This window comes from Colletes gigas, unplaced genomic scaffold, assembly GCF_013123115.1.
Source record: "Colletes gigas isolate AHSC1104 unplaced genomic scaffold, ASM1312311v1 Colletes_gigas_Sc00007, whole genome shotgun sequence".
NCBI classification, from domain to species: Eukaryota; Metazoa; Arthropoda; class Insecta; order Hymenoptera; family Colletidae; genus Colletes; species Colletes gigas.
Window position 1 is genome coordinate 872,074 of NW_025106636.1, and position 24,020 is coordinate 896,093.

The following is a 24,020-nucleotide window of genomic DNA, read 5'->3' on the forward strand; positions in this document are numbered from 1 at the left end:
GAAACGAACGGGGGCTCCCAATATAAGCGCGTGCAACGTGATCCTAGAATGTAACGAGCTCGACGATTGGCCGGCGTACCGGGCCAATACGGGACCGTGTTAGTTCATGGGCCAATCTACCTTTTTAGGTGGAGATGATACCAAAAGTGTGACAAGGGGTGGTCACGGAAAGCTACAACCGCCTTGCTCGGTCGAGTGAGATGAAAATAGACGTCGAAGCGAGACAGCCAACTACCTTCGGTGGGCTCGTTTTCTGGTACATCCGTTTTTCTTCTACCTTCTTGTATTCCTTCAACCCTGTTCCGATTCCCATCGAACGATCACCTTTGTTCTTCACGGCGGTATTCGCTCGTTATGGCAATCCCTGCCAAACCGGGAACGGTTTAATCGTCGTGCTGGCCGATCGAACGTTGGAAAACACCGAGCTTTCGATCTACACCGAAATCAGCGGGCCACGTGGAAGACGCACGTGCTCGATGATAGCAGCTGCAACCATCATCGACGAGCAAACTGCTCTCCCCGGCTTCTCCGTTGGCTGGGAATCGAGAAAAAAAGGGAAAGAACGTGAACTTTGACGAATGCACGCTCTCTACGAGTATACAGGGTGTACCTGGACGGATCCTACGGACAACTAGCGACTCTGCGTGAGACAATGCATAATAAATAATATTTAACTCGACTATACCATCGATGAAGAGCGAAACTGATCACACACGTGGACATTTTATTCGATATTCGAGTATAGAATGCAAGTAGTATTACGTACGATGCTTTGCCTTTCTACGCAGAAAATATTAAATTGCTTTTGCACCTCGATTATTAATAATATTTGCTCCACGAGTTGTAACAATTACTCAAAACATATTTTAGTATACTTGATTCGAAATTTTTGCAATATTTTTATCTAATAACAGTGGGATTGATTACATTTCTTTGCAAAATTTCATTTTTTAATCTACCCACACATTTTCTATTCAAATTTTCTTTTAAATCTTTAAATGCCTCGATGTGTAACCGATTTTTTATACTTTTCGGTTTGGAACGTGGTATCACATTCCACAAATTTTTTTGTTGAGAATCTCTTTCTATTCGCATTGATTCGTTGAATCATCAATGCGATATAATTTCGATATAACGAACGATGCAATACATTACAAACCATTTTAGATCGATCTATTTTCCTTCCATTTGACCACATTATTTCTCCTGTTGATCGATATTCCTGCTTTTATTGTATATTGTTCACAAACGTGTCTTGATATCCTTTAAGGGTCGAGCCTGGGGTCCTTTTAACAGCTGTAAAATAAAATTAACTTCCGTTAATGCTTTTCGAGTCGTCCATTTACAAATGGATCGCAATAATTTTATAATAATGATAAAAACAGAAGACCAGCTTTGGCAATGAATTCGAAATACATTTACTACTAATTCTAATACAGTTGGAATATTCGCGAGAGTTCATAACCCGGAAGTAAATATCTATAAACATTTTCCATCCACTTGGCCTCGATTACGCATAGTATAAATTTGATCCCAATCTTTCTGGCCACCCCATATAATAGATAGTAACAGAAATTTTTGATATACGTGGAGGGTGAGTCACGAGAACCAGAACCCCTGAATATTTTCGTTATTTATCGTTGTATAAAAAACGTTCTGAAAACAAAGGTTCGCTGTTCGAAGAGACGAAAAATTCTTTCAAGGTTCCCCTTTTTTTTTTCTTTTTTTTTACACGCGATTTCAAGGTCATCGGTGACTTTTTTAAACGGAATCATGCAGTTTCCATTATAGCGCGTCGTGGTCGACGTTAATACGAATCCATCGATCTAGCATACTATGAACTTGAAGCGACCTTGGATCGAGAAATTTCTGTAAAAAGCTTTCCAAGTTAGAGACGTTACGGTCGTAGCTACGCCCTGTTTTTTACTATTATTATTAATACAATTAATATTACAATTATTATTAATTATTACAATTAAAATTACCTCTAAATGTACACTTTCGAATATTAATTATTCGAATCGTTGGATCGAACGAAACGAACCAAGAATAAAAATGTTTGATTCAAAAAAACAAATCTAAAATTTCTATTTATTACTAATAAATAAAATTCGTCCAACTCTGCGATTATTAAAAAAAAAAGGAACAGAACTAAAATTGTTGGGGCCCCCAAAAAACGAAGTTTGAACTCTTCTTTCTTTCTTGCCATTTCATTTTCTTTTTTTAAAGTACCACGTTGATTTTTGGTAAAAAAAGACTCCTTTTGCCGCGAGCATTACGTGAAATTTGAAACACGCCAAATGTTTGGCGGCTAATATTTTCACATTCGAGGTTCCATTGAGGAAAAGCAGTGTTAAGTAATCTTAGTTTCAGGGCCGTCTTGGTGCCAACCAGAAATTGCTCGCGGATCTATTGCGATCGAAACGTTTCACCGTCGATCGCAGTCGATGATCGATTCATTCGAGTATCGTGCTCATGGATAATTAATTCGACGAAGTTTTCCTCGAGTCTGATCAGCGGCAATTAAAGGTAGGAACGTACGAACAGTCAGGAATACCCGCGTTTGCGTTCCTATTAATAGATCGCGGCACCGAAATCACCGGTGGTCCCTTGTGGCATCCGTGCTCGTAAGAAACACCAAGTTTCTAGGACAAATTCGATCGGGATCGATGAATACGAAAACATCGCGTCGATTCGTTTTGGCTCTCGAGTCGAGGAATCGCTCAAACTTCGTCGATTTATTGCATTTGCTGCAAAATTGAAAGTCCATTCATTCGGAACGAGATCGAGCGCGCTATAGATCGACAGGAAAGAGGCGAGAACGCGATCCTTCGTCTTTGGCGACCGCGAATTCATTTCTAGGACAATGCATCGAGCTCTGAATCAAGTCATACGTTTACCGAATTAACGATTTTACCCATTTTTCTACAATTTTTTTCTGTAAAATTTCATTTTTATTCACATTTTTTTAAGAATGGAAAAAGAAAATAATTTGCAAACGCTTTGTGGTTGAAAAAGAGTACCTGATCTTGCAAAGTGAACACTAAAATTGACTGTTCGATCATTAACGAAGAGGAAGTGTTTTAATTGATCTTGCTAACGTGTAAATGTATCGATCACGATAATTTTTTACACCAAATTCGGAGAAGACGAGTCGAAAAATTCTGTAAACTCTGTGTATATTATTAACGATGCGTTGGGTCAATTTAATCGATACATTTTTCTTAATAAAACTGGAATGTTAGATCTTTTTGTCTCGCGATCATAGATCTCGGGGATCCGGCCGTGGGTAAAACAGATCGCTCGATTATCTTGGATTCTGATACAAACTATGTATATTGGGGGATAAAAGCGTAGAATCGTAAGTGACAAATAAACATGGCATTTGACGAAAGTGGGTTAATTTTGATCCGTACTATGTGTGCCATCAGACGATTCACAGATTGTTTAGATCATTGGCATCGAGTTGAACACTTTGTATGAAAGTAGCTTCCCTGCTTTAGTGCTCTTTCGAGCTACAAAGTGGTAATTTTTAATTGAAATAAAAAGCATCGAGTGTTTAAAACCAATCTGATCTTCAGAAAAGCTACTTCGTCTTTTTCTGAAGATCAGACCACCCTACAACACGTGTAGAATCTCTTGCAAGCTCCCAGGTGGGACCATGGCGATCATATAAATCAACTGGACAAAAGCAAAACCAATCTTAATGATATTATCGAACGCACTTCTGGATCTAAGGTCGACAAACGGATTTAAATCTATTGCTCTGGTGCAGTAACAATTTTATGGATAATTAATTCACGACGATCCTTTGGGATACACAGATACCCCTAAGTGGGCCCCACATATTACGAAATATGTATCCTGCACGTTTAATAAATCCTACCAACGATGCAAAAAAAAATTGTTCCGAGTTTAGTCATCATTTATCGCATTGTGGACTATGATATAATACCAATCTCCATGCCAGAAGTCGGACCAAAGTTCTCTAGACGAATCTGAAACGAAGTGCACACACCTTACCAATTTATATACGTATCCGAGATTTGGCATGATTTGAATTGAATTCCTCAGACTGAGGCTGTTACTCAAAATGCAATAGCTGGATTTTATTCAAACCGTAGCTCTCGCATTCTTTCGACGATCGATATTATTCATTCGTACAATTTTTCTATTTACAGTATTTGATTTAAAATTGTATTAACGACCAACGATTCGTCTTCATTTACTCACCCACTCGTTTCCGTACATACAAACAGCGCGACTTGTGCATACAAACGATACTAATGCTTCGAAACTTAGGTGGCTCCTAATATTTACCGCTATACGTATGTATATATGTATACAGGATGGTCCACCTAAAACTGAAAACCATTTGTGGTGTGAACAAATCATTCAAATAAAATATATGGAATATATAGTGAAGAAATTCAAGTATTCTTTATTTCATGAAACTGATGTTCTACTATACGGGACTCCTTGCTTTATTTACTCTTTTGTATCAGTATTTTATATAAATTATGTACCATTTTAGGTTCTAAAAATGCTAGTAGAGCCACTAGAATGTAAACAAACAAAAAAAGAAGAAAAAAAAGACAGCTAAAAGATAGACATAAAATCATAAAATCGTACAACTTTATTTATTAGACTCCTTGCTTCGTCTACTCTTTTGTACGAGTATTTTATAGAAATTATGTACCATTTTAGGTTCTAAAAATGCTAGTAGAGCCACTAGAATGTAAACAAACAAAAAAAGAAAAAAAAAAAACAGCTAAAGGATAGAGATAAAGTCGTACAAGTTTATTTATGAGACTCCTTGCTTCGTCTACTCTTTTGTACAAATATTTTATATACATTATGTACCATTTTAGGATCTAAAAATGCTACTAAAGCCATTAGAATATAAACAAACAAAAAAAGAAAGAGAGACAGCTAAAGAATAGACATAAAATCGTACAACTTTATTTATTAGACTCCTTGCTTTATCTACTCTTTTGTACGAGTATTTTATATAAATGATGTACCATTTTAGGATCTAAAAATGCTAGTAGAGCGACTAGAATGTAAACAAACAAAAAAAGAGAGCTAAAGGATAGAGATAAAATGATAGAACTTTATTTACGAGACTCAGTCGTCAAACGTTGATCTGCATACAAGATGTATCCAAAAATAAAAACCTCTGGGGTCTTCTAAGCTCCGATCCGTGGGTTCCGCGCTCGGTATGCACGAATAATAACAAGAGTCCTTCGTAGGAATCGTTGAACATGCACCGTGCAACTTTGTGGACAATTACTCGATACTCGGTACACGTAACTGTTACAAGCGGTATTGTTTTAACCGAGATTGGAAATACTATGGATACGTACAAGTAGCAGAATTCGGAATGCATGAAAATAGACCAGTTACGCAACACGCCTGGTAAATTAAGATTCTGACGCGGGCGGATGCCATACCGATGTTTATTGCGAGGCTGTTGAGACAACGTACGCTCCTAATACGAGACCAATACATACGTGGATAAAAATATCGGGCCAATATGACTAAACAAATTAGGAAGTACGCTACTTCCGATATTCCTACGCGCATCGATTATTACTGTTTTCCACAAACAGCCATTAGAAATTGCAGAAATTTCAAAGGATAAATACAGAAACGGAATCCCAATTTCTTCATTTTTTACATACACTGTGAGTTATTAACATACTTTTAGTTGATCTTTGGGACTATGGACCGTGCGAGAAACTATTTACAAAATTTTCTCCGGGAATATATTTTATATTTTTTTTTCAATTTTTAGTTGAACATTATTAACATACGTCTAACTAAAATCTAGGATCTAAATTATTTGCGTCGCTATTTAAGGTGAAAAGAAATTAGAAAGAGGGATCGAAATGGTTTCGAGTTGTATCATCCTATGGTGATCAATTATTCCAAGGTCATCGACATTTGTTTACGCATTGAAATACGATTTTTATAATTTAATATTGTAATGGACACCTAGGCGAGCTCAAGGACATATGACACCATAACCTTGAAAGTGGCCTTAAGGAAGAAAAATGATATCGAATCGAAACTAATGGAAAATTAATGAAACGGAAGAAGCTCTATTTTAGATGTTTATACAAATATATTTGAGGAATGTTAGAATGATAGAAATATCGTTCATATCGTGTTGCATGGAAGGACTTCATGGCGACGATTTTCAAAATTACGTTCATTTTTGTTAATGGACAGCTTCAAGATGGTTTATTATTGGTGTATTTCGAAAATGCCACCGAAAACTGCCGTTGGATAGTACATTTAACGTTAAACGCTTGATAAATTAATCCCGTCACATTTCTCTGTTAATATTTGTCACATTTTCTGAGGATATAGTGTTGCCTTTATATGCAATACACAGAGCGTTCGACCACCACTGGGAAAAATTTTAATGGGAGATTCTACGGCCCAAAACAAGACGACGATTAAGAATATCAATTCCTCGATTGACGTCTCGTTAATTAGTTATTAAAAAATTAAATTCAAAAATTTCAAATGGTTCTGGAAAAATTATTTTCGCTCGCAGGGTTCGATTACAATCATTTTTGGTCATTAGACATATACTCGAAATCCGACCCACTTTTGAGAAAAAAAATTCGAGTAGGTACTGAATTTTTTTGACGAAATTGAAATATTTCAAATCGCTCTAAAAAAATTATTTCTAGGTTCTGGAGTTAAATGCAACCATATTTGGTGAATAGACATACCCCCAAAATCCTACTCACTTTCGAGAAAAAAATTAAGGAATATGAACTGATTTTTCGGCGAAAAAAAAAATTTCAAATCGTTTTGAAAAAATTATATTCGGTTGCGGGGGCCAATTACGATCATTTTTCGTCAATAGACATACCCTCGAAATCCTACCCATTTTCGAGAAAAAAATTCGAGTAGATGCCTCAATTTCTTGGCGAAAAAAAAAATTTCAAATCGTTTTGGAAAAATTATTTTCGGTTGCGGGGGCCAATTACGATCATTTTTCGTCAATAGACATACCCTCGAAATCCTACCCATTTTCGAGAAAAAAATTCGAGTAGATGCCTAAATTTCTTGGCGAAAAAAAAAATTTCGAATCGTTCTAAAAAAATTATTTCTAGGTTCTGAAGACAAATGCAACCATTTTTGGTCATTAGACATACTCCCAAAATCCTACTCACTTTCGAGAAAAAAATTAAGGAATGTGAACTGATTTTCCGGCGAAAAAAAACATTTCAAATCGTTCTGGAAAAATTATTTTTGGTTGCGGGGGTCAATTATCATCATTTTCTATGAATAAACATACCCCTGATATCTTGCGCATTTTCGAGAAAAAAATTCAATACGGGCGGATCTTTAAACGTTAATAACTTTTTAACTAAGCCTCCATAAACAAATAGATATTCTTGATTTTCATCTTATTTTGGCCTCTAGAAGGTCCCATTAAAATATTTCCCCAAAACAGGAACAGCGTTTATAGAATATTATACTCTTCTCGTTTCGCCATATCCAATTTAACTAATTGTTAAATAAATGCCACTGTGATACAATGCTAAATGTATTCACAAGTGTATTCATAAATATCATTGTTTCATAGATTGTACTCGAACGGATAATAAAAAATAAAAATAAAAAAAATTCATTTTTACAGTTTCTATTATATCTATAATGTAATGCGATAGTCTAAACTTTGTTACTGTATCTACTTATGTAGATAATGCTAACCTCCTACACCTGTCAGGTAAATTGGCTTGCAGATGTTAATTGGGATGGCAGGAGCTCAGCCGGAACCCGAAAGGTAGCCTCGAGCAGCCTGAACCCACCCAACTCTGCCTCTGTTTCTTGCTTCAGTTCGCTTGGGCTCGGTTCGCGGTGGCTGGCTGGCAGTTAGGCTTGCCAAGACTCAGAGTTCCGGGTTTCTCTTTACTAATATATTCAAGGGAGTACCAATCATCGTTCGAGAGATTAACTTACGGACAATCACACTTACAGATATCATCCAAAGTTAAATAAAAAAATTTCATATCGTCCATCTACTCTTCGATGACCGTCGGCGTAAAAATGCATGACTGTCTGGGCAAGGCTGTGAGAATCTGTGTTATCTTTAAACGAGCGGAGTAAACTGGTCGGGAAACGTGTCACCGTTGCTACGCTCGCCGTTTTCGAAATCGTTCGCATGCTCGTCCGAAAACAATCCTGAATTTCAGCATAAATTCTGCCCTACGAGTCACAGAAAACAAAATTATTCCTGATATTATAATTTCTTGAATATGAATATGAATACCAATTCCACGAGTGGACTATCGATTAGAATGATATATTTAAATATTTTAAAAGCTTACTTAAAGCAGAGTGCCAACAAATTTGCACTTTCCATAGATCTTTTCAGCGGGGCAATGATCCTGAACGAACATTAATCTTAGTTCGTACGAGAATAGTTATTACTATAATGTCGCACATCCGTTTAAAACGGCTTCGCAATGGCCGAATATAAATCCCATACTGCATGTGCAGATATGTGAGAATACAAATAATTCTTAAAATCTAAGAACGATCGAAAAACTAGCGGGGGTGTTCATCAAAGAAATTACATTCCACTGGAATGGATTTTCGATTTCTTGTATCGAGATTCTATGAGCCTATTATTACGTCAAAGTCGGTCATGTGAATGCGGACGAACGTCGTTTAAGAAGACAAAGAACAGGCAATGCAGCCTTAAACGACAGACTGCGAAGAGTACGAGAGACCGAATCTAATATTATTTCAGAATTGGCCAGAGATAAACCGGGCCAACGTCGACCGAACGAAGCAAACCGAAGTGTACGAAGCCTTGAGGCTTGAGTCATCTCCCTCGGCTTCAATTTGGCTCGCTTGCAATATTACGCACAATAACGTAATATTATGGAACGTGGGCTTACGTTCTTCGGCATTTTTACACGAACCACCATCAATGAAAATTTTTCCTCATCCGTGTAGAATTCCTTCCCTCCATGCAGGTTGAAAAGCAGAAATCGAATCTTTTTTTACTTCCTGTAAACAACAAACACGTTTCAGACACTTACGGTCACGTTTTGATCATTGAAAAGAAATTTTGTTTCGATATACTTTAACACAAATATATACAAGCCCTCCGTTGTAGAAGTTTGAAAAAATAGATTTCTTTTTCTTTTTTCATTTCTTCTGTTGTTTTCTTTTTATAGATACACTTTGTACACATCCACAGAGATGTGTTTTTTACACCCCGAAGGGTCCCATTTTTCAGAAATTATACAAATAATTCCTTCGTGTTTTTTTTGTTCGCTTTGTCTTTACATCTTGTTTGACGTTCTGTCTTTGTTTTCAAACTTCTTCTCAGGAGCAATATTATCACTCTGGTTTCAATATTCTGCTCCTGATCTATGACTTTAACTTAGTCTTGTTCTTTTACACGGATTGTATAGCAAGCAGGGCTGTTTCGATCACCTGTATCACCTCTACTTACAATCACTTTATAATCTTATTTACACTATACACAGTAACTTATCTGGTATAAAAACGCATTGTTAAATGTATAAATAATATATTAAAGATACATTAAAAATTACATAAAATATTACAAATACATATTATAGATAAATTACAAAACTATATTACAACTAAGTTACAAACATATCTAACGAGGTAAATTATAGAAATAAGACACTTATTAACATTGTTAACATTTTATTTTCAATTTATTTTTTCATGTTGATTCGTCTTTCTTCGAGTTACACCACCAGTCCAAAAAATCCCTGTATACATGATTGTATTATTCCGTTGGGTATTTTTTTTTACTAAAAATTCACTACAAGAATATATACTACAAATTACTAAAATCTATAGTACAAATACAACGTTATATAGTAATATTAAAAATTGGCGAAGTAATGAGTCTAACAAACATTATGGTTTAACGATAGGCACATCTGATACAATTTGCTTTCTAACGGCAATAATAATAAAAATACTTACTGTAAATGCGATGGGTTATGTAATAATATACATAATCCGATGCAGGAAGGTTCTTTCTACCATAAACAAATCAGGATTATGGGTTTTGATAACAAAAGCGGGAGATAGAGGAAATCATTCACATCCATTGAAATCATGATTCGAAAAATGATTTAATTTACTGAAAAAACATTAGCAAACCAAACACCGATAAAAAAGGATAAGACCCAAGGCTATATAAATAATACTTTAGAACACACTGTACTCACTGAAAACTACAAACAGACGGAGCACACAAAAAAAAGTAAAAGAATTCCCTTTAAGAAAGTGACATTTTCAAAAAAAAGCAGCAAATTAATGCACATCAAATAAAACAGAAAGGAAAGGTTGTGCACTAAAATATTAGAAAAAGCAAACATAAAAGGGAATATTGAAAAATACTTTGCTCAACACTAACACACATTTTTAAATTATTTTTTTTCGATAACGTGATATTAAAAATAACATAATTCGTATTAACAATTGTTACGGCAGTGGTTTACATAAAAACACCTTTTAGTCGAAATATGCATAGAACTGTGGTAGAAATGGTGTTAAATAGACACACAGAACGTACACGAACCAAAATATGCAACACAGTTTTGTTATTCTCCAAAAGAAATAATCATGCAATGATTGAAAGATGTGAATGCTTGTGCATACCTTGACCTAGAAAATTCTATGTTGAGTAGACGCCGTTCCTGATGACCCTTAATATCTTCCAATTTCAGTGATTTGCATGCAGAAAATACTTGTCGTGCATTTGATAGCTCCCATTCTTTTTGTAGAAAAGCATTTTGCAAGCAGAAAATATATTCAAAAAGCATACCAAACGATTAACACTTCGCTACGACTGAATCCACCAAAAACCGTTAATTCTCGCCATCTTGTGTTCTGGAACATTCTGCTCACCGGAAGTCCTGGATTGGTTCGCAATCTGCGATGTTGCGATTATCGATATATCGTTACCATCTCCATTTGATCCTATCAATATGGCAGTTAACGCAACATGTATGTGTTCACCTTTCATAAAACTAACCAAATGTGTTATTTCGGTTGTATTTAATAAAAATTTTCATACAAACAATGTCATTACGTTTAGTTAAACGATGTTCGGTGCAAACGAGTATGTTTCTTGTTCTAATTTTGCAAAATGTTGAGTTTTGTCGGAGTCTGAATGTTCACGTTTCGTCGATGGTAGAGGGGGAAGGATTCCATAGGTAAGTCAGATATTAAAAAGAATCTTCCTTATTTGAACAAATTGTACGCATTGTTTAATCGATTTCTTTTGCTATTTAAAGTAATTAATAAACAAACATACAATTAATCATCGATTACTTACTACCTAAAATTATAATAAAAGTTAAATTATAATTTGAATATTTGAATGTTTAAAATTAATAATATTTGATAACTAAGAACAGTGACGGTAAATTTCATTGCTAAATGTGAACGAAAAACACTAAAGAACACATTCGGTAGTTATGTTAGTAAATGGTATGTTCATACGTTTACTGATACGTAACTTGTACACTTTATCTACAACTTTTCAGAAACACCTACAAAAACAATGAATATTTTGGAATGTACAAGTTATACTTTATATTCTGCATACGTACAATTATTATTATTTTATCTCTACTATTGATATTTGATTATTTTTGTTGCATTTGCGATTGTAAATACATCTTTCAGCCTGTATGTTATAAACTTGTTATGAATTGTCAAATTATTATCGATAAATCATTGGAAAAAGTAGCAGCAAAATCAATTGCTAGCATATTCTTCTTAAGTATAAAGAAAGGTCATATAAAAATAGATTTGAAACAAATGTTCTTTACAATGGCGGTGTTAAAATAAGGTCTTGTTCTTGTCGTTAGTAAAAGCAAGTAAACATTGGAAAAAATTCTGTGCTAATAAAATAATTAAATTATTAAGTTTGGATAATATGAATTCAATTGATACAGATTGTTTGTACTTTTTAAATTAAGCATATATTTAGGTTTTTTTCACATTTAAGAGAAAACTTGTTTGCAGGTACTTAATATATCAAATAGATTTTGATAATTTTATAGATGGGTGTAACATTGCCCTGCATTTGAATCTACCATCTTCCTTGTATACTAATATCAATGAATTGAACGATTTAAAAAGACTAGGTGTTGTAAGTAACAAAATTTATAATCGTTGAATACATTTCTATTATATAAGATATTTTCTATTTGCTACATTTTAGACCACAGCATGTTCTGTGGGAGAAACGGACACAGAATTATTCATGGAAAAAGCAAAATCTCAAAATGTTACTATATGTTCGCCTTTAATTGGTGTAAAATCTGTATTAAAGCTTCCTGTACATCAGCGTTACCAGTATCCTAATGAAAATAATATGTACACGACTGTAACTCTACCGAAACCAAATTTACTTTTGGGTTGTAAGGAAAGGATTAGGGAATTCAGAGTTTCAAAGATAGATTTGTGTTCTCCGTGCATAGAAGTTGTTCCTAAATGGAGAGAGATTCCATATGTTTGGGTAAATAGTATATTTTACTACATTAAGTACCATTATACAAAAATAGTTTGTTCCGCAGTTTTACAGATGAGTATATATTACAATCTTTATACATTCTCTTTCCAGGATACAGAAGATGTTGCATGGAAAATACCAGTTGGTAATTTGAGTATGTTAACTACAGTAACTTACATTACGTTACTATTAACTATTTTATGTACTATGTTTCTTATACGAACAATTTGGAAATCCGTACTATGTACACATAAAAAAACAGAATAATACATTTCGAATATACTTTCTAAAAGTACTTTCATAATACGAATTTATATTTTTAGAAGAAATCACATTTATGCTTCTTTTAACAGATAATTCTTGACAATTAACGTAAAACTATTTATACTATACTTTTATAATAAATATTAAATATAATACATTCATACCGCTATTTATATACAGGAGTCATGTCTTAAGCACATTTTGTAGTCTAATGAGAGAAATAATGTCTATAATAATATTAGGTCTGCGTATGCTCTTCTTTTATAACAATTAAGATAAATAAAATGCAGATGAACTTTATATTTTCTTCTCTTTTTTTGTCGTGTCATGTTTCTATTACATATTCTTTTCTATTTCCGCATTTTTAATTTCTTTTGCTCTCTGTATGTATCCATTTTCCATCGATGATTCCGTTACACAGTTCAAAACTGTATCTTTCTCTTTTTTTATCGGATCGTTCCACTTTTGAATTTTACTCGTGCCGAACAAAATAAATATAAGATTACCGAGGAAATATATTACAGCTGACAAAAAGAATATGTTCCTCCATTGTAAAATGTTGGTCTGGAAAATACAGATGATCAAAATTTAGTAATCAGTTTCAGCTTTATAGAAAATGATAAATAAAATTTCTGCATATAGTATTCGATGGTTGAATTATCTTAAATGTTAGAGAAGTGTATACATACCGGATCCTTGACAATAATCCCAGCAGTTAACGGAGCCAAAATGCTGCACACGTTTGCAGCTGTGTTTGTAACTCCCATTAAAGTACCAGCAAAGTTAGGACTAAGATCCATGTGATTCACATTGTGTCCACAGTAAATAGCAATATTACAAGCAACAGCAACTACTAAAAGTACTACCGCTATTTCAGGATGTTCCTTATCAACATATCCAAGGCAGATTAGCGCAACCGCCGGAATCCATTGGCCAATCGTGTTGCAAACTTTCCTCGATGTTTGAATCGTAAAAATATTTCGTTTGATGAGCAAATCTGAGATGTAGCTGATAGGGAAACTGCAAATCCACGCTGTTAGATACGGTAATGAACTCACCATTCCATTCTAAAGAAAAACATTTCAGTAAAACGTATAAGATTAATGATTAGATACGGCAACGATTTTCCAAGAAGTTACTAAGATTCAATTATTGTGGAGAGTAAAAAAGTTAGTTAATTACATATGAAATAAATTAAAATGAACGTGAATAAATCAGCTGGAAATACCGAACAGTATTTTTGTAAAACAAGTACTCGAAGCAATTTATTTTATGAGAAATTTTTCTCTGAAAGTTTATGCAATCAGGAATTACTCTGAGAAATAATTTCGAACGTTGTCGAATCAATCTTTCCTTCTCTTTTTTCCTCGACAAAAACTGAATTTTTTCATTGTTCGATTATAGAATTAATACCTTATTTATTTATAGTATAAGGTGTAAATTTTTGTTTTAATAGAAAATGGTATTCCTCTGTTGTTCGGATAATTATTATAAAAATTAATAAAATTTACTGGAGCTATTTTTAATTTTATGCAACTGCAATTTTAATTTGTCGATGTAAAAAGAAACTGTTATTTATATTATGTGGTATTCAGTAAGAATAATTTAAAATAAGATTTCACTGAATATGCATCATACAACTATTAAAGAAACGTATCGCCGATGACCTTGACCACTATCGTCCTGAATACATACGATTCATTATCAAAGATAGATATTCGAGTAACGTAAAATTTGCCATTGACGACCCATATGGGACATAATTAACATTCACGGCCCAAAACATTATCAATACACACGTGAAATAGTAAATATACTCGAATATTCCACATCTCCAAAATCACAGTCCGTTAATATTATTTGTTAGTAATTTTTGTCGAATTTTATCGATGCACGATACGAATTAGTTTTTAAAAAATTTTTTTTTATTATTTCCATGTCTAGAAACCATTGTTATTTCACATGCTATGAAATATCGAGTATGTACAGTTTATTACTTACTTTTTTTATATCGAACCCTAAGGCTGAACCCATGTACGATGGAATTTTCGTTAAGAGCATCCAAAAGCCCCAATTTTGAGCAGATTGCGTAATCAGTAATGCCCACATTGGCAAACTAGTTAGCATCGCGAACCATGGTGTCGATAATGCCTATAAAAACAATCACTTTAATGTCACAACACGATCACAAGTCGACCATTACAGTAAAACGTTGATTATCCGTACTAACAGGGAGATAAATTCATTTCAAATATCCAAATGATCAATTCTAGTTGTTGCGACTCTGATTAAAAAAATTAATATTGAATCAAAGTATTAGCAAATATGCCCATCAGAGAAATTCCGGAAAAATTAATAATAAAATAGAGAATAAATTAACGCCGCGGACAAGATCAACGTCATTTTCTTTTCTTTAGTCCAATGTACTGTGTACAGCAGAAAAGATGACGAACAGAAGGTTTGCAGGTACGATTGGCCGTTTGCTCGTTTATCAAATTGATTAACTCCTCGAAAGATAACTTGATAAAGGAATGTATATGTTTGGGTTACTGATAAAACTGTGCAGAGTGCGTAATATTGTTCTGTTTTCTTGTAAATACCTCTTCCGTTTCTGTAATACCGAGGCTGGTCTCAATGTATTCTTTCTCGTCTTGAGGTATGCTCGAGTGTACAGCTGGTGATTCCTTGCCAATGATAAAGAAGAGGCTGCCACAAATAATAGCAATGCTACCCCAAGAGTAGAAGCAACTGGGCCAGCCCAAAGAAGAAGCCGACAGTAAACCGGAACTCAGCAAACAGATTACGTTTCCGATCCAGCCTCCGGCGTAAACGAAGGTAGCTGAATTACACGTAACAAATAGAAAATGCCTTTAGTAATTAGGAACTCGAGAAAGAGGATTGGGATATTGGGAAGTTGTCGAGGATTGTATATATAGCAACCGAGGGGTTGTGAGAGCGCTTGTGAGAGCGCGAGCCCTCTGGCGGTGAGCATGGAAGGTAACGTCACGGATAGTATAATTAACGAAACTGATACTAACGTAAACAGAGCATCATCGTTCGAATATTTATGTTTACAACATTTATAACATATAACAAGAAATGGGCCCTAAGACTAGACAAATGAAATTAGAAAATAATTCAACGCGAGCCCTCTGGTGGCGAGCACGGGAGGTAACGCCACGGATAGTATAGAATACTTACACATTCTCCCCCTTTCCTCGACGGGTGCCCACTTGGAAAGCAACGTGTGAAGACATGGGAGCACAGTGCCTTGGCATAACCCGGCGATCACTCTTGTCACGCAAACAGCCTCCCAGCCGCTGTAAGTGGCAGCAACGGGAACCAAAAGCGTGGCCACGCCGCAAACAAACACGGCAAGGGAGAACAGTTTTTTAGCTCCCCACCGCTGCGCTATTATGCTACCAATAATTTGTGTGCACACGTAACCCCAGAAGAACGAGCTCAGAATGTAGTCTTTGATCTCGCTGTTCCATGAAAATTCCTTTAACAAACAATACCAACGTCTCGGACTATCATTTTAGAATAAAGTATTCAAATTTTAACTTGAAATTAGCTTCCAAGTTTAATCATTGACTTCTTGATACTTTCTATAATGAATTCTGATATTACATTCGATAAACCCAATTAATTTGTGCCTGTTAATCTCAACCCTTAGAATTGAACAGAACAAAATGGCGTATAGCGTGGATATCAACAATGTTTTAGAATTTCCATGTTTGAGAACGTTGCGCGTTAGTTGTGTTTTGTTCAATTGTATACAGGGTGTTCGGCCACCCCCCGGGGAAAAATTTTAGAGATTCTGGAGGCGAAAATAAGACGAAAATCAAGAATATCAGTTTCTCGATTGAGGCTTCGTTAAAAAATTATTAAAAAATTAAATAACATATTAAATCATTCTGAAAAAATTATTGCCGGTTGCGGGGGTGAGTTACGACTATTATCGGTGAATAAACATATCCCCGAAATCCTACGCATTTTCGAGAAAAAAATTCAGGAATGTGGATAAATTTGGTGAAAAAAAAAAATTTCAAATCGTTCTAAAAAAAATATTTTCAGTTGTGGGGATCAATTACAATCAGTTTTGGTCAATAGACATACCCTCGAAATCCTAACCAGTTTCGAGAAAAAAAATCGATAAGTGAATAAACTTTTCGACAAATTTAAAATTTTTCAAATCGTTCTGAAAAAATTATTATCGGTTGCGGGGGTCAATTAGAATCATTTTTGGTCAATAGACATACCCTCGAAATCCTAACCAGTTTCGAGAAAAAAATCGATAAATGAATAAACTTTTCGTAAAAATTAAAAAATTTCAAATCGTTCTAAAAAAATTATTTCTAGGTTCTGAAGTCAAATGCAACCATTTTTTGTCAATAGACATACCCCCGAATTCCTAACCAGTTTCGAGAAAAAAATTCAGTAAGGTCGAAACTTTAAACGTTAATAACTTTTTAACGAAGCCTCGATCAACAAATTGCTATTCTTGATTTTCGTCTTAATTTGGCCTCCAGGATCTCCCTTTAAAATTTTTCCGAGGAGACACCCTGTATAAAGGGTAAAGACCCATCGATATCAATAATTAATAATTATAACGAACAATTCTTATCCTAAAAAATAATAATGTTAATGTTAGTACGAGGGTCGCTATCAAACGGTCTCGAGATATATGCATTTTAATGTTTGCGATAAGGGGTTATTTTTAAGTCGGACTGTTTACAGCAGAAAGAGCTAGCTCACCATTTGTCATTAATTTCACGTCAAATTGTACATTTACGGATGCTGTGCGCTCGCAGATCCACAGATCACTCCGGTACGAGCAATTATAATCGTTATCGCATATTTAATGTCGTGAGAAAGAAATTTGTATGCGTACAGGCACAATTTACGCCTTCGAATAAACATTTTTCTTATTTCACGGCTTCAAAAGAAGCTTACGATGAATATTGACTTCTATTTACGAGTAATATTTGAAAACGATAGTTTCAAACTTTCGAACAAATGAATCACTGTAAGTCTCAAGGCTCTGTTACAGGTAAACCCGCCGGCAAGAACGAATATATATAAATAATTAACCGGGAAATGCGTAGGTAGATCATACTTCGAAGTCAGGATTTGCAGTGGAAGCATTCGTCATTGCTTCCAATGTCACGGATGTGGTGACCCTAATAGCATAGCAGGACATGAAGCTCAAGGCCATCAAAATGACCTGCACGTGTCTACATCCAAACCATGCTGCAAACGACAAAAAAGAAATTTTAGTTAAATGGATTGTTAACAAATAATACTTATACGAGTTTTGTTAGTTCAAGTATGGTATGTTAAATTTACGGACTCTAATGGTAATAATGGTATGGTAAATTTAGAGTTAATAGCGTTGATCGTTGTTAACTGCAACGCTTATTTCTATTCACCGAACAATGTTTCTCTTTTGTATCTTTTTCCGGTCGAGATATGCATGCGCCAAAAGAAAAGATTAAATGCCGGGATGTAGGAACAAAACATGCAATTATGTGCAATACCAATTGTGTCTAACGGTGCAAAAAATTTATTCGAATCAAAATTCATAAATACTGGTGTATTTACCTATATTGATCTACTGTTTTTGGTTTTTGGATAACGATGAACTTAAGACTGGTCGGTATAATTTTTAATAATTTCCCTTACTCTTACCCAAACGGAATACCAAAATAATACCATTAGAAATTCCAGAAACATTGCTGTGGTTCTAACATAACAATATCTCTGTTACTTATGAAACGTTAATCGAGAAGTTGAACCGAGATCAGAAAAAATTGTGTGAAAATCGACACAAAGGAATTCACGAAAAGTATCTTATAAGTTTCGTACAAATATAGATTACAACTTACATGCGATATTCATTACAATTTTTTACTGCACGGTTCGGAGTTTCATAATCCATTATGTGTGTATGTGAAAGAATCACTTCTATTTCCTTATGGTACGATTTAGTAGCTAATTTATATCGCAGTTAACCGTTGTACAAACTTAAACTTGAATTGAACTTATGTTACGTAATTAAATAATTGAGAGGACGTAAAGCAACGCGCGCGCGGAAGTGTCGCGGCTGATTGACGACTTAATTGCTACGGTCTAGGCGTTTATGGTAGAGCAGACACGGTTATCCGGTCTCTGGTTTAATCAGTCACATTCTTCCGTGACAAAAACGGTCGATCGAACGGAAGAATTATTTACATATTTTGTAATCGTTCGCTTTTCTCCGATTAAATGCACGTTTCACGGTATTGGTGGTTGTTCAACCCCTTGCGTAAATTAATTATTTATTTGAACGAATCAATACGTGGACGAACAAACAATGGATAACGAAGGTTCAGAAAGAGAAGAAATAATTTATTTATTTAGAAAAAAATAAAAAAAATTGCAAATTATTTCGCCTAAAAAGATGATGAGGAAGAAAATTGATTCACGGATAACGATGGCTTTTTTCTGGTTGAAATGAATCTTGAAGAGAACTCCTTTCGTGTCTTCTCTAATAAAAGAAATTAATTGAAAGCATACTCGAATTACTATTGTTCGACGTACTCGAGACGTTCTAATCTTGGCTAAAATTTCGAGCACCTAAATCGTCAGATTGCACGAAAAGTATAAGTAATCGTTCGTAAAAAGTCTGCAACTGTTGTTGTCTTTAAACAGATGTGGTAATATATATACAAGCTCGTCCAAAAAAGACAATAAACACAGCTTACAACATTTGCTTGGAATTGAGAATAAACAGACCCGTAATGTTTACAATTATCGACACGCGCCAACGACAAATTGTGTCTCGAAACAGAAGCGTTTCCGAACTTTCTGTCGCCAGAGAATTAAGTTCTAATTATTTAATAAATTAATCAAAGTATTTTACTTTGATATCCACGCCTGAAATATTCTAGTAAAAAGGATTTAATTTAAAAAAATATTCAACGTAAATAAATTTCACGGATTGTCGAGCATCTGGAATCTACGAAATTGAGAAATAACTTCGGTAATCGACGAGCATAATCGCACATACATTGAATTGCAAAGCAATAGAGGCTGTCTTAATTATCTGAACGTTCTAAATTGTACGAGGAAATGTTCGAGCAAATAATTATTTGATCACGGTGCAATATACACATTGAGATAAATGAAATTCTTCTTGAAAGTCACGTTCTTCGAAGCATCAATTTTTCTTTTAATTCAACTTGTTTAATGGATCTTCGGTGTTGCGATTTAATAATTCAATGGAACAGCGAAAATGTTTAACCTTTCGTATAATATTTATTTACAGTGACTTTTAGAATTTTTATATGCGTACCAGAAAAACAAAAATGTATAAGAGGTAATCATCGTTATCCACGCATCGATTTCAATAAAAATCTAATCGGATCTTGGGAAGGAAAATACGAAATGTATAGATAAAAATTTGCTTAGATGCAATCGTCAACGTGTACACAGCCATTGAACGAAGTTTTTCAAGTTGGATTAATAATTTTCACTGGATATACGAAAACTAAATATTCTTATTAAATAACTTTTTTCTATACCATAAAGTCTTGCTTTCGCGATAGAAAAAGGTTGCATAAAATGTTACAGAGCGAGATGTAATGGTTCGGATCGTTTCGCAAGATAATAGGAACGAGTAAACAATTCTAAGGACAAAATAAATTGTAATTACTTATTATTTCTCTATGTTTCCTTTGCTTTCAATGGAATCGACCCTGACAACCGAATTGCGTAAGTCGGGCCAAACAATTCGTGCTGTAACTTACGATTTCTAATAATTACACCTCGAGAAACAGAGACGATCGAGGATAATATTTTGTATAAGGGGAATATTTGTTTCCTTTTTAAACGGTGTCAGTTCGAATCGATTTGAACGAGTTTGCAAGCACTGATTAGGCCCTCTTGTTTATGTGTACCTTTGCCTCTTTCAGATAACCGGCTGCATTACTATATTCCTTGCATTCCCGCGTTACAGGAATGCAGAGAATGCGGACGAGCAATTTGTTTGTTTCGCATCTCTAGGACATCGCGGGAAATCTGACATTGAGGATCTGTTCGCGTCATGTCTCGGAATTTAAAGCGATTCGTCACGTAGGTATGCTACACACTGTGCATGAAGATACATACATTATCGTAAGGAACGTTGCTTGGAATCGTGCAACCTGTTCTTAATTGTTACCGCGATTTAAAACATACAAAATCCAAACGAGGAAATTCAGCGAATAATTTCTGCGATCTCTTGGAGAAACGCCTGAATCGAAAGGATTTAAATAAATATGAATATATATTCATGTGGATACATTGATGACGAATGATGATTACTTGAGTTCCATGAGTTTAAGTATGGCGTCTGAAACCGGTGAAGTTAATCTGGTATCGATGCAAATATTAAAAGAGTATCTTAATAGGTTGAAAAATGATTACGCGGGCGGGAGAGCACGAAACACGTGAGAAGCACGGTTCTAAATGACGACTGTCGCGGCTAATCTGTGCACAAATCGTGACAAATAACGGCTTATCTGTAATCGTTGTCATTAAATCAGAAACAGATTGCCTTCCGTCGAGTATCTCGTCGAATTATCGCGTCGCTGGACGGGCACAGAAGGCCAGTTAGAAACGATGTGGAACCGTGAACGCGAAAATAGATCGAAGTTGTTTGCGATAAACGGCTCGGTTTCTTTTCACGATGATAATAAATCTATCGTTCGATATTTAGGACTTGTGCTCTCGAAATCGATCCACTGGACGTCGAACACTGGTAGAAATAGTGTTATTAGTCGTGAGGGTCTTTGTTCTGAATCGTCGAAATATTTGTTTTGGAAATAATGTTTCGTACCTTGGGGTTTGCTGGTCGGTATTTTCATTCGTTCCGAGATGGATATGATCGAGACTCTCTTCACGGCGTGCGTCATGTTGATAAAATGAAGTCACTGTTGCACACGACCAACTTGTTCGTTCGGTAGGGTCGAGTTCCGAGGTAAATCGCGAAAAAGACACTACAATCCATCAATCGGTCGATCGTGGTTTTATAGTCCATCGCCGAAAAGGGATTCTCCCACTCTTCTTTTTCATACTTGCACGCTCGCCGACGCGAATGTACAACGTCCTATTATCAATTTTCTTCTCTTATCTGAGTGAAAAAAACATAATAGACATGTGTTGTTATACAGTCCACTAATGAAAATTAAACTATCGCAAAACGGAAAGTTACTAGTATTATTTCGTTCGATATCACGATTATTGCATTTAATATTACATGTAAAAGTATTATTCGATGTTTGGTAGAAATTATCAATTTCGGTCTCGTGAATTGCATCAGCTGATACGCTACTATCTACAAAATTATAAGTTTTAGTATCGGGAGTAATAAAAAAAAATAAGTAAATATAAATTTACTTCTGTAAATTTACTTCTGACAAGCTTGTACTTTAATATTCCTTTGTTTTTTAAAAAAAGGCCACTGTTTATCCCTATCTTAGACCGAATATAAAATGCATAGATACCTTTCGATCGAACTTTAGTCGTAGATTACGAAGCAATCCGCAATTGTATCGATCGAATTTCAGATGCACATCGTGTTTATTTCGCGTCTCGTAACGATAAACGTTCACTTTTCTAGCAGAGTCTCGCGATAGTTGATATTTGCACCGATAAGATTCTACTTGAGAATCACGATCAATGGGAAATACGAGCTACGAGTGCTATTGTTATTAAATTACCTAGATTTCTAATTACTCTGACTTTGTGCTAGATACACCCCTAAGCCCATCGTTATTTTTTAACGCAATTAAAATACTACTCTGTATTTTCTGTTGTAGATCATAGGCGCCAGACCAAGGAAAACTTAGGAGCCTAAGCAGAGAGCGATGGTCTGAAGCAACTAAAAGAAAGTGACGCGGTAACACATGTATATATTTACACTTTCAATAAAATTTCAACGATTTAAAAAGATACACTTTAATTGGAAAAAGAAAAATATTATTTTGAATTTAAATTAATGTATTATGATTCATTTAAAAGCCGTAGGGCCTTCGAATCCAAATAGTACGTATCAACAGCATTTAAATTTAATCACGAAGCGTATATTTACACTTTCAATAAAATTTCAACAATTTAAAAAGATATACTTTAATTAGAAAAAGAAAAATATTATTAATAAATTTAAATTATTTCGTAGGGCCCCCAAATCCAAATAGTGCGTATCAACAGCATTTAAATTTAATCACGAAGCGTGTATCTAAGATTAGAAAAAGAATTTTTAATCCCACAGACGTTCCAACGAAAGAAAGAAAGGGATGAATTTAATATGCTTTTTATATGCTTCTTGTGCGCGTAAACTTTATTACTCATTGTCAGCTTTACAGTTAAAAGAAATTAATATACCAAAAGACGTATCGATCTACTAATTTCTATATTGTTGAAGAATTACATGGCTAATATTTCGTCCGCTTTTCGAGGCATTGCTTCTCAAAGTACACGAAGAGTTGACTTATTATCTACGAAAGGTAGATAAAATGCACGTGGAAGTGTTACAGTATCATCGGTGGCTTACGATAAACTTCATTTTTTTAGATGTCACCGAAGAAGTTTATGAAGCAGCGGCGTCAAATCTGGAGAACGAGGCGACCATGAAATTCGTCCTCCACGGCCAATCGATTATGAAATTGCCTGTGTAATGCCTAACGTGCTTGCTGTGCATGATGTGTAGGACAGCAGACATGTTTATATCACATCGTTCCGCAGATTTGGTAAGATACATTTATTAACGACGCGACAAAGTATAGTTGATCTATTTTAATATTATTGTACCGATTCCTGTTTCGAGTGAATTGCATATGGGCTAAACGGATAGTTATTGTCTACGCTGATAGAGTATCTGGATATTCACACAATTTGAATAAATTGATAGAGAGAACTGCGTCATATTATTAACAATTTTATCCGATATTTAAATACGCAGCCATTAGCTCGGTGTTACCCATGATAGAAAAGCTTTTTTATCGTGGGTAACACCGATTACCAGGTCTCACCACGAGGAGGTTGCTACGAGTGGAAACCCGAGAGGAGATAGATGGAATCAAAGTTCTATCGATCATCCTTTCACATTCTTAGAGTATTAAACTAAGGAGATAGAAGGAATTTCCTTCTCTTTGGCTCCAAACTTGGGGTCGCGAACCTATTCCTG

The 24,020-nt window shown here is 34.9% G+C and overlaps 2 protein-coding genes and 1 long non-coding RNA gene across 7 annotated transcripts; 2 read left to right on the forward strand and 1 right to left on the reverse strand.

Annotated features, from left to right (window-relative positions):
* The first annotated feature begins 161 nt into the window (after positions 1–161).
* Positions 162–23,879, forward strand: LOC122396462. 4 transcript variants are annotated; one of them, XR_006259043.1, is made up of 4 exons: positions 162–644; positions 15,468–15,646; positions 22,654–22,742; positions 23,408–23,879. It is a non-coding gene; the product is annotated as an uncharacterized LOC122396462 (long non-coding RNA). The 4 variants fall into 4 exon arrangements; XR_006259042.1 differs by lacking the exons at positions 162–644; positions 15,468–15,646 and adding exons at positions 20,080–20,499; positions 20,767–20,930; XR_006259040.1 differs by lacking the exons at positions 162–644; positions 15,468–15,646 and adding an exon at positions 20,080–20,930.
* LOC122396461 (phosphatidylinositol-glycan biosynthesis class X protein) lies at positions 11,012–12,817 on the forward strand. Its single transcript, XM_043394902.1, has 4 exons — positions 11,012–11,240; positions 12,058–12,184; positions 12,257–12,553; positions 12,659–12,817. The coding sequence occupies exons 1-4, from the start codon at positions 11,107–11,109 to the stop codon at positions 12,812–12,814; spliced, it is 714 nt and encodes a 237-aa protein (XP_043250837.1). The 5' UTR covers positions 11,012–11,106; the 3' UTR covers positions 12,815–12,817.
* LOC122396458 (putative inorganic phosphate cotransporter) lies at positions 13,133–21,817 on the reverse strand. Of its 2 annotated transcripts, none has more exons than XM_043394896.1 (7): positions 21,672–21,817; positions 17,931–18,064; positions 16,013–16,313; positions 15,412–15,650; positions 14,813–14,962; positions 13,501–13,878; positions 13,133–13,375 (listed from the first exon to the last, which is right to left on the reverse strand). In XM_043394896.1, exons 1-7 carry the CDS (start codon positions 21,745–21,747, stop codon positions 13,148–13,150), a joined length of 1,506 nt encoding a protein of 501 aa, XP_043250831.1. In that variant the 5' UTR covers positions 21,748–21,817; the 3' UTR covers positions 13,133–13,147. The 2 variants fall into 2 exon arrangements, with proteins under 2 accessions (XP_043250831.1, XP_043250832.1); XM_043394897.1 differs by lacking the exon at positions 21,672–21,817 and adding an exon at positions 18,700–19,105.
* Positions 23,880–24,020: the final 141 nt, after the last annotated feature.

Coding starts and splice junctions, on each gene's coding strand:
- LOC122396461 (XM_043394902.1), top strand. CDS start 11,107: ATGTCATTACGTTTAGTTAAACGATGTTCGGTGCAAACGAGTATGTTT. Junction 12,185..12,256: donor ATTTAAAAAGACTAGGTGTT/GTAAGTAACAAA, acceptor GCTACATTTTAG/ACCACAGCATGTTCTGTGGG. Junction 12,554..12,658: donor GAGAGATTCCATATGTTTGG/GTAAATAGTATA, acceptor TTCTCTTTCCAG/GATACAGAAGATGTTGCATG.
- LOC122396458 (XM_043394896.1), bottom strand. CDS start 21,747: ATGACGCACGCCGTGAAGAGAGTCTCGATCATATCCATCTCGGAACGA. Junction 15,651..16,012: donor CGAGGAAAGGGGGAGAATGT/GTAAGTATTCTA, acceptor CGTGTAATTCAG/CTACCTTCGTTTACGCCGGA. Junction 13,376..13,500: donor GGATTATTGTCAAGGATCCG/GTATGTATACAC, acceptor TGTATTTTCCAG/ACCAACATTTTACAATGGAG.